This window comes from Poromitra crassiceps, assembly GCF_964638095.1.
Source record: "Poromitra crassiceps genome assembly, chromosome: 9".
NCBI lineage: Eukaryota > Metazoa > Chordata > Actinopteri > Beryciformes > Melamphaidae > Poromitra > Poromitra crassiceps.
The window spans coordinates 54,174,528-54,185,509 of record NC_139630.1 but is presented as its reverse complement, the minus strand read 5'-3'; the positions used below and the strand labels follow the sequence as shown (position 1 = coordinate 54,185,509).

The 10,982-nt window shown below is 48.3% G+C and overlaps 1 protein-coding gene across 1 annotated transcript in view; it reads left to right on the top strand.

Annotated features, from left to right (window-relative positions):
- The window catches only part of mboat2b (membrane bound O-acyltransferase domain containing 2b), a gene marked incomplete at both ends in the record, with an annotated part of 37,012 nt that overhangs the window by 9,822 nt on the left and 16,208 nt on the right, over positions 1–10,982 (top strand). The window contains one exon of the mRNA XM_083643065.1: positions 8,943–9,088. Coding sequence (XP_083499191.1) covers positions 8,943–9,088 — 146 coding nt within the window. The remainder of the gene's footprint in view (positions 1–8,942; positions 9,089–10,982) is intronic.

Below are 10,982 nucleotides of genomic sequence, written 5' to 3'. Positions count from 1 at the left end.
CGCCCTCCTGTGGTGTTCATGGGGTACTGATGTGTTGTAAATGACTCATTTTAGATCCATGTTGATAGGCTGATACTAATAGCCAGCACATTCAATTAGACCAGTCAACAGACAGTTTGACTGGAACTCCTGTACTTACTATGTGTCCATTATCAGAAAATATTGGGAACCCTACAGCCAATTAAAATCAAGTATTCACCCAGACCATATATATATATATATATATATTCAAGATTCAAGATTCAAGATTCAAGATTCAAGATTTTTATTGTCACTCCATGGTACAAGTACCACGTGTGAAATTCTTGTGCAGTGGACTCCGTTTACGACATAGTACAAATAGGCAACAGCAATAAGTAATAGGCAATAAGAAATAGGCATCAATAAGCAATAAGACAGCAATAAGGCAATAAGAAATAGGCATCTTATAAGCCATAAGACAAGTCGGTGGCTTATACGACAGTGGCATATTCATTGCACATAGGTGCACATGTCATGTGCATACGTTAGACGTGTTCAGACATTCCAAATTCGACGTTTTATACATACATGTGCAAATAGCATGTACCTTATTAAACATACACTTAAATTTACAATTAAACGTTAGGCACCTTATTAAACATACACTTAAATTTACAATTAAACGTTAGGCATCCGTAATAGTAGCAGCTGCAGTACGGTACTGCGGTACGACTACTGCACTATTTGTGCATATTTAGGAGTCTCGTGGCCTGCGGGAAGAAACTGTTCCTCAAGCGATTTGTGCGTGTTTTTGGAACCCTGTATCTCCTCCCTGAGGGTAGCCGGGAGAACAGGCTGTTGTGGGGATGGTTTGTGTCTTTGATGATCTTCAGGGACCTCCTGAGGCACCGCTGGTTATACAGTTTGTGCAGTTCTGGCAACTCGTCTCCTGTTACGTGCTGGGCCGCGCGCCTCACCCTCCGTAGCGCCCTGCGGTCCATGGTGGTACAGTTCCCGTACCAGGCGGTGAAGCAGCCAGTCAGCAGGCTTTCAATGGTGCCTCTGTAGAAGTCCCTGAGGATTTCTTTCCTTAGCCCAAACTTCTTCAGGCGCCTGAGTCCGTGTATTCGCTGTTGGGCCTTTTTGACAACAGTGGCGGTGTGGCCGGCCCAGGTCAGGTCCTGGTGGATGTTGACTCCCAGGTACTTGAAGCTGTCCACCCTTTCCACCACTGTGCCGTTGATGGTGATTGGGGGGTGTGTGCCCCCCCCTCTCCTGTAGTCCACAATGATCTCCTTGGTCTTGGAGACGTTCAGAGAGAGGTGGTTGTCCTGGCACCATTGTTCCAGGACCCTCACCTCCTCTCTGTAGGCCGTCTCGTCGCCCCCCGAGATCAGCCCCACGACTGCTGTGTCGTCTGCAAACTTCACGATGGTGTTTGAAGTTTGAGTCGCCACGCAGTCGTGGGTGTAGAGGTCGTACCAGAAGGGGCTGGAGACGCACCCCTGGGGTGCTCCTATGCTGATGGTCAGCGGGGAGGAGGTGAGGTTGCCCACCCTCACCACCTGGCGGCGGTCTGTCAGGAAGTCCAGGATCCAGTCGCACATCGCTGTGTTTAGTCCCAGGTCCCTGAGTTTGCTTACCAGCCTGGAGGGTACTATGGTGTTGAATGCTGAGCTGTAGTCCACGAACAGCATTCTCACATAGGTGTCCTTCCCCTCCAGGTGGGACAGGGCGGTGTGGAGCACGTGTGCCACTGCATCCGCTGTGCTCCTGTTGGGGCGGTATGCAAACTGCAGCGGGTCGTGGTCCGGGGGGAGTGTGGGACGGATCTTTGATATGACCAGCTTTTCAAGGCACTTGCTGGCTATTGGTGTGAGGGCTATAGGGCGCCAGTCATTGAGGCTGGTCACTTTTTTCTGTTTGGGAATGGGGATGATTGTTGCTGCCTTGAAGCAGGAGGGAACTCGTCGGAGGGAGAGGGACTGGTTGAAGATGTCTGTGTACACGGCTGCCAGCTGGTGGGCGCAGGCCTTGAGGACCCGCCCAGGGATGCCGTCCGGGCCGGCCGCCTTGCGTGGGTTGATACGCAGGAACGACCGGCACACTTCATCCTCAGTGATGGTGAGGGGGCGGTCTGTGGGGGGTGGAGGGTGGGTGGGGTTGGTGGTTAGGTGGGAATGGGGGGGGGTGCGGGTGCTGAGGGGTGGGGGGGAGGAAGGGGGGAGGGGAGGTGATCGGGGGGTGGGGGGGAGGAAGGGGGGAGGGGAGGTGATTGGGGGGGAGAGGAGGAGGGGTGGTGGGGGGGCGGTGAGGGGGAGAGGTGATGGGGGGGGAGAGGTGGCAGGGGGGGGAGGAGGGGAGGAGAGGGGTGATGGGGGGGGGGAGGTGGGGGGGGAGGAGAGGAGGGGGGGGTGGGGAGGGGAGGGGTGGTGGGGGGGAGGAGGGAGGGGGGGGTGATGGGGGGGAGGAGAGGGGGGGGAGGGGTGGGAGAGGGGGGGGGGGGAGGAGGGGAGGCGCTCTGGCAGAGGGGTCGAACCTAGCGTAGAACGCATTGAGTTCGTCCGGTAGGGTGGGTGACGTGCTGGGGTTCTGTCGTTTCACCTCTTTGAAGTCTGTGGCAGCATGGAGCCCTCTCCACAGGTGTCTGGGGTTGTTAGTGTCCAGTTTTGACTCCAGCTGCCTTCCATAATCTCTACGTGCTATTTTTATAGCGGTCCGGAGGGCATATTGTGCCTGCTTGTATTGGTCAGTTGTGCCAGAGCTGAAGGCGGTGGTCCTGGCGTGAAGGGCAGCCCTGACGTCGCTGTTGACCCAAGGCTTTTGGTTCGGCATTATTTTGACTTTTTTTGTGGGGACTATGTCGTCGGTGCACTTCTTTATGAAGCATGACACCGTATCTGCATACTCGCCCAGGTCTCCTGCAGCTTTGAACTCCTCCCACACCACTTGGTCAAAGCAGTCCCTCAGGATGTCGTCTGATTGGTCTGACCAGCAGTGGGCGGTTCGGAATGCTGGGGGTTGTCTTTTTAGTTTTTGTTTGTACCTGGGTACAAGTAGGATGGAGGCGTGGTCCGATTTGCCGAAAGGGGGGCGAGGGACGGCTTTGTAGCCATGTCGGATGTTTGAGTAACATTTGTCCAGTGTGTTACTGCCTCGCGTGGGGAAGTGAATGTGCTGGTACAATGTGTGCATTCTGCCTCTCAGGTTTGCCCTGTTAAAATCCCCAGTCACCACCAGGGCCATTTCGGGTTGTTTTGTCTCCTGTGCACTGATGGCGCGTTGCAGCTCTTTCAGTGCGACAGTCACGTTCGCTTGTGGAGGAACGTATACACCCATGATGGTGACTGTCGTGAATTCCCTCGGACTCCAGAACGGCACGCATTGTACCATTACATATTCAAGATCTGCTGAGCAGTGTTTCCCAATGTCTGTGGTGTTTACACACCAGTTTTCGTTAATCATAAGACATACGCCCCCTCCCTTCTTCTTACCGGATTGTTCGTTTCTGTCTCCTCTGAATACACTGAATCCTGGTAGCGCGATAGAGTGGTCCGTTGTGTCAGGAGTAAGCCAGGTTTCCGTTAGGCACAGAACATTGCATCGCGCTATGTCTTTTTGGTATTGTGCACGCGCTCTTAGTTCACAAAGTTTATTCTCCAGCGATTGAACATTTGCCAGCAGTATGCTTGGGAGAGGTGGTTTATCCGCGCGCTTCCTCAAGCGGGCGAGAAGCCCCCCTCTCTTCCCCCTCCTCCAGCGTTGTTTTTTGAGTTCAGGAAAATCCGTAAGATCTGGAGCTTGCCAGTTGCTGTTGGGATATATCCGTTCTTTCCTGATTTTGATCAGCGCGTCCCTGTTGTATTTTATTCCGACGCTGATTTCCATGTTATATCCGCTGGTGTCCGTGCCTCCGTTCTCTGCCTCCATGGCGGGGGCGCGGGGCTGTTGTTTGTTGTTGTTTTTTGCGTGCGAGCGGACAAAGCGGGCAGAGCGGGTCCCCGCCGTCGCGGTTTCTTGCAAAGAAAAGTGCGAAGACGCCACTATCTACACTATTCAGTTACACTGTTATATACAATAGATATTTACAAAGCAAGTCGAAGCAACGAAATCAAAACAAAACGCGTTTACACTGGAATACAAGCCTATTTGTCTATGAGGTCACTAGAGCTCCCTAGCGAGTCGCCTTCTCCCGGCGCCATCTTCCTTTACTTATATATAGCTTGTGATGTATATATATATATACTGTATATATATATATATATATATATATATATATATATATATATATATATATATATATATATAGCTTGTGATGTATGTTCTGGCTGTACCGGTGCCTTGTCAGTGTCACTGTGACCTTCCAGCCTGTGATGAGGCTTCACACTGATGTGTGTGTGATGGAGAGGAGGCAGACCCTGACCTCTGTGTGACCTCTGTGTGACCTCCCTGTGGAGAGAGGCCGAGGTGACAAATGCCTCTCTGTCTCTATTCGCGCGTCACGTCGTTTTGACCTCTTGTTTTGCGTTAGCTTGCTGTGTTTCCAATCGGACACGGACCCCGCCCTACACCTGCATTTTCGCTCGGCTGTTCATTTTCTGACCATATTCTTACGCTATGAACTTGAGTACTCTATAATAGTACTCAGTACGCAGTAGCGGTATACCAGTATTGGGTTTGAGAGGAGAGTTTCAGTGTCCTGTGATCCTCTTTTAGGGACCATGTACACAGAAAGTGTTTTTGGAGCTACTGGACCAGCAGCGCCTCTCTGCAATTCATTCTCTATGGCAGGGTGGCAAACTCATTTGAGTTCACGGGCCACATGGGAGCCAATTTGGTCTCAAGTGGGCCAGACAGACAAAGACAATCAATGCATACTGTAATAATGTATAAAAAATAACAACACTTCCAAATAACACAACATATTGTCTCCGCAGCTTCATAAACTGTGATCAACCTTGAAGAACGGCCAGTCGGTCGAACCCTCAAACATGTTGAGACGAAAAGCTGCAGAACTGGGCTGGATCAATGACCCGGGCGGATCTGATCAGAACCACAGACTCTGAGTAAACGCTGACGAGGATGAGAATTTAATTAAGAACCCCGCCCCCCCCTTTTTCTCTCTCATTCATTTTTCTCTGTATTTCTTCTTCACTGGTGCAATAGGGTGCGACTTCATCTTCCAGAGGTCATCTTCTTCTTCTCGTCCCTGCCGCCGTTAATCACTTCCTTTTAGCACAGTGACCTCCGGCCAGGGAAACGACTCGTGAAATTAGCTCTGCGGGGATAATTTGACACATGGATAATAAGAATAATAATTAGCATTTGGCTAATATGCTGTAGCGCCGTACTTCTCAAACTCTCAACCCAAAGCCCCAAGTCCTGCCGACCCGTGACGCACTGCAGCCGTGAAGGTGCCTCGCGTGCGAGTACTCAAGAACGACTTTTGACAGTCTTGGTCTCGTCTCTGACTCGTAGTTAATATGACTTGGCAAAGTGACTGCCTACTTCCTGCTTCAGCTCTGTACTAGAGATTTTCATCCGCCAATTACTTTCCCATAGGTTGAGGCGATGTCTCGTCATAGACGCTGGGTTAGCTGGCTCAGCCTGGCTGGGGGCGTGGTCAGGGTGGGGTAAATCTCCCGTTCTATCCATTCAGCAAAGTTAGAATTTAGCCGATAGCCCAGCCCAGGCAGACACGATCGAGGATTTAACCACCGCAGTGAACGCACATCTGAGCAGACAGACATCTTGTGTTCTGCTCTAGAATCCCCAAACCTGTAGTTTAGAGCCGCAGCACCGTCCTTTGGTGAGTCAGCCCATGAGATATATCGGCGGTTGGTTTTACCCCACTCGCGCTCCAGCCGTATCACATTTTGTGGGCGTTCCCACACATGCCGACTGTCTCTATAGACATTTCGTAAAATGCTTATAAGAATAGTTTTACTTGTTCAAACCAAACGGTTCAGATATATTTAGAAACAGGACAGACCACATAACATTTCACTTGGACCAAAACGTTTTTTTTTTTGCAGATTTAAAGAAAATATTTTTTCGATGTAGTTTTTTAAAGTTTTGTTTCGAGCGAGAAGTTCTATGGTCTCTCCCGATTCTAAATATAGCTGAACCATTTGGTCTGACGAAGTAAATCTATTTTTATAAGCATTTTACAAAATGTCTATGGGGACATAAATGGCGGATACAAATCTCTGGTACAGTGCGGAAGCAGGAAGTAGGCGGTCACTTTGCCTCTCTATATGACTCTTGAATTGTCTCGGATGAATTAACATTACATCGCTAATTATAATCTCTTCTAAGAAAGTGACCAGCAGCTAGTTACACAATCTTCACAGTTGATAAAATGATGCGCTCACTGAAAGGCTTAGGCCTTGGCCACACTGATCCGTCAGAAAATGGACAGAACAGATAGACGGATAGATTTATATCCGTTGCATGTACAAGTAACCTACTTGTACAGCAGGTGGCGGTAAGCACCTTGAAGGTGTCAGCGACCCGCCTATAAACCAAGAGAAGAAGAAAGCTGGCGTCAGCTAGCTGTTAGCTCTGTGCGCTACGTTACTAATGTGGCAATAAAATGCCACTGGATGACCAGATTAGATGGTGAAATCAGACGGTGACACCGACTATCACGTTGTACAACAGCGGGATGGTGTACACAGCATTAATTATAGCCTCCTTCACCGCCTCGGCCGCCATCTTCTTTGAAAAGTTGAAACAAATCTCGGTACGCCTCCTCTTGAGACCTCGACTCTGATTGGCTAAACGGACCGTGACTATCCGACCATCCGACCGTCCGATACGTCCATCCAGAAAAAGTTCATCCCTCTTCAACTTTCTGTCCATCAAAACGTATGCAAATTTTCTGGATACGTACGCTTCTGAGTACTCCACGGACAGTTGGACAGCTGTCATTGAAAATGAATGGAAGTGAACAGAGAAATGAACGCACACGGACAGACACCACCAAATTAATAACTCATTAACTCAAATCAACTCTCAATAACTGTCAAACTATTCATCATTCATCTAGTTTGACAGTTATTGAGAGTTAATGAGTTATTAATTTGAGTTAGTGTGGAGCAGTGATGTCACTGGTCCACACTTTAACACTCAATAACTGTCAAATTAAATGACAGACTTCAAAACCGTTTACAGTTTTCTGATATACTACTGATGTTCTAATGATACAAAGCTGGTTGAAAATGGGCAGAGTGTTCCTTTAATGTAACTGTTCATAATGTCTGACAATTCTTTGGTCGTTAATTTGCTTTTAAAAATCACAAAGTCATATAGTGTGCAGACTGAGGCACTGCTCAATAAATACAATGCCTTGGATAACACATTGCTATGGTTTATTGGTCTCGAATGGGACTTATATAGTTGACTCGAGCTGGTCTCCAGTCGACCCCCCTGGCCGGTCATGGTATTGAGTCAGACTCCATTCACCACTAGGCGGGTTTCCATCCACCTGTTTTCATGCATGCGCATTTTCAATTTGCTCATTGAAATCCTGAGTTTAAAGCCCCATTCAGTAAGTTTTCCAAGTTTTACTGTTGGAGAAACTGCGCCCTCTGGGTCCAATAGTATCGATAACGATATCGCCGTTCAAAGTCAACAAAACACAGCGCCAGAAAGCTCTATGTACATGTTGTGACATCGGGTACTCACCACGTGATGAAATAATAATCCATAGTTCCGTGAAACATCATTTTCGTAGCAAATCCGAATCGAGTTACTTCCTTGTTTTCCTGAAGACAGCGCTTCCGCTGTACAGCGCATGCGCGCGTCCTTTTCTTTTTTCTTTTTTCTTGCCACGGGACGTGGCAGACAACTTGCTTAGTCCCAGGGCTGGCCAATGGAGGGCGGTGTGGGATAAATAAAGTCGAGGGTCTCCCTATTACAAGTCAATCTACCATGTCCTGTGACTAAAAAGCTCTTATATTACAGTAAGAAATGTCAAAAATCTTACTGATTGGGGCTTTAAACACTGTCAAATTAAAAAAATAAAAATAAAAATAGGTTTTTAAGTGGAAAAGTTGGTGTATCAATCAAAAGTAAAAGCAGTGGAAACAGATTAAGCTCCCCCCCCCTCCCATTTTCTCACTAATTGTACTTGGCCACTCCCCCCTGCACTGTCCTGGTCATTGCTCCATGCATCTCCTCAATCTGGGGAGAGTTGTAGACTAGCACGCAACATGCTTGCTCCGATACATGTGCAATCGCCAGCCGCTTCTTTTCACCTGACAGCGAGGAGTTTCACCGGCAGGACATAGCGGGTGGGAGGATCACGCTATTCCCCCCCAGTTCCCCTCCACGCGAACAGGCACCCCCCCGACTGACCAGAGGAGGCGCTAGTGCAGTGACCAGGACTCATACCCCACCCGCTTCTGCATCCGCAGCCACGGCCAAGGGTGTCTGTAGGGACGTTTGACCCAAGCCAGAGGTACCGGTGCCTGGGAATTGTACCCGGGTTCCCCCGCCGTGGGCGTAGGCGAGTGCTTTTAGCTCTACACTACGCAGACGCCCCTGACAAATGTCAACTCTAATGTGGTTTGTCCAAGTGGTGTTGCCGTACATGGCTGTCCAAGATGGCGGACCCGATCGCACATGCGCAATGCAGATCCGGCAGTGACAAGCCTCAGTCCAGACTGTCTATTTGTCTACAGTATAGATGTCCAATCCCTTGTGCTTTCCTGCAGTTGGAGTGTCAGTTGTCTCATGATGGGTTTTGGGGGGCAGAAAGGAAATCACCAACTCTTTCTTTCTCCCTCTCTCTCTCTCTCTCTCTCTCTCTCTCTGTGTGTGTGTGTGTGTCTCTCTCTCTCTCTCTCTCTCTCTCTCTCTGTGTGTGTGTGTGTCTCTCTCTCTCTCTCTCTCTCTCTGTGTGTGTGTGTCTCTCTCTCTCTCTCTCTCTCTCTCTCTCTCTCTCTCTCTCTCTCCCCATCTCTCCCTCTCTCCAGGTGAACTTTGTGGTGTGTCAGCTCTGTGCTCTGCTGTCGGCCTTCTGGTTCCGTCTCGTCCTCCACCCCAGCAGGACCGCTCCCTTCATCAGACATGTGGTGGCCACTCTGCTGGGCCTCTACTTCGCCCTCTTCTGTTTCGGCTGGTGAGTCTCAGGCCAAACCGCCACAGGGACAAGAAGTGCAAATTATTAATTCATTAATTATTAATTAATAGAACATGCAATCTCTAGGTTGGGGGTCAGAGATGGAAAGTAACTAAGTACAGATACTAATCCAAAAAGGTTCATTTTGTCTAACCAAAATAAATTAACTAAACTGTTCTTATAGAAAAGACTTGTTTTAGGTTCAATTATGTCATCAAATACCTGACATTTTCGACTGCTGACTTCTGAAGAAGACTGCAGGAAGTCAGCAGTCGAAACTGTCATGTATTTGACATAATTTAACCTAATACAAGTCTTTTCTATAAGAACAGTTTAGTTAAAGTACAGATAGCCTACTGTTACTCTAATGAAGTGGGATTTTCAGGTATCTGTTGATGTTCTCCCTGCATTCTCCTCTGTAGTGAAACAGCCTGGAGATACAGCGAATCACTTTGTAACAGACCTTTTTGAAACGTTGAAAATGGACGTCCCGAGCAACGTTACATGATTTGATTCAGTTTGATCTGTTTACAAGCACACGACTTCTGCATGTCACTGCCTCTTGGGGGTTGTGGTTGGGTTGTGGTCCGTTGACCTCATGGAGGGAAGAGAGATTTGGGTTTGGAGGAGAGGGAGTGTGACACAGGGACAGAATGTAGGGAAACAGTGGATGGATCAATCCAGAAGGAGGCGGTAATGCAACATAAAAAGGATGCCAACTGCCATAAAAACACCACAGAAGAAGAAGAGGAGCCGGACTCTCGTGGATGTTACCTTGACGTTTTAGTCTCTTTGTAATCGTCTGTTTCCCCGACATTACTTCTCTTTGTACTCCTTGTTTTCCAGGCCTTGGTTTCTCAGTGTTGTCTGTAAAGTGTTTTGTAACCTGACAGGTTAGCTCAGGTTTCAGACTGAGCCGGTGGATCAGAGGAAAGTGGCTCCGTCTCGTCTCGTCTGTCGTGAAACCTGAGACAGGAGGCAGTGTGGAGCTACAACCACACACTTTGTTTGGTTGTGATTGTGTTTTGCTGAGATTGACTTTGATGAGAAATGGTAGCAGAGTTTCTTTCTCTCTGAACTCAGAATTTAACCCACAACCCCAACTGGCCTGCAGTCACTCTCTCTCTTCTCTCAATAACATGTGATACTACTAACACCTTATTTCATGTTCAACAACGTCCTCCTCACTGACTGATATAAGCGCTAACGCAGTGGACTTACAGTACTCATAGAATACAATAATGCTAATAAGTAATTTAATGACTAATAATGCAACAACTTACAATACAACTATACAACTTATTAATAGTTCATGTGTTAAGCTGCGTTCACACCGACCTATTAAAGTGTGTTGCTGGCGTCGAGTTTACATACAAAGTCAATGCAAACGAGCGATTGAGCGTATATTCGCCTGGGAGAATAATCGCTGGGCGTCTGAGCGGCAGAGACAGAGCGACAGGGAGAAAATACGCTCGTCGCTCAAGATGAAATATTCCAACTCGAGCGAAAATACGCTGGCATCAGTCGCTCGCTGTTCAATGCTGATTGGCTGCCGTGTGAGAGCGAGTCAAGGATCACACTGGCTTGGAACAAACCGCTGGTTTATTGTGTGGCAACAAACCACATTGACAGGCTGACAGCTGACATGAAGTGAAGTCTGTACTACCGGTATGCAGCTCGCATTAGGAGCACGCTGATAGGCTTAGCTTGTAAACAATGACGGTGGCTCGTAGTGGACAAACAGCATGACATTGCGTAACGTTATATCCCCCACATGTCCGTCATTTCATGTGCCTGTTGATGAGCGATTTAAACAGAGCGACAGAGCGATTCCAAAGGGTTGACTTGAGCGACAGAGCGAAAAATAAATATCTCGGTGTGAACGCCCCTTTAC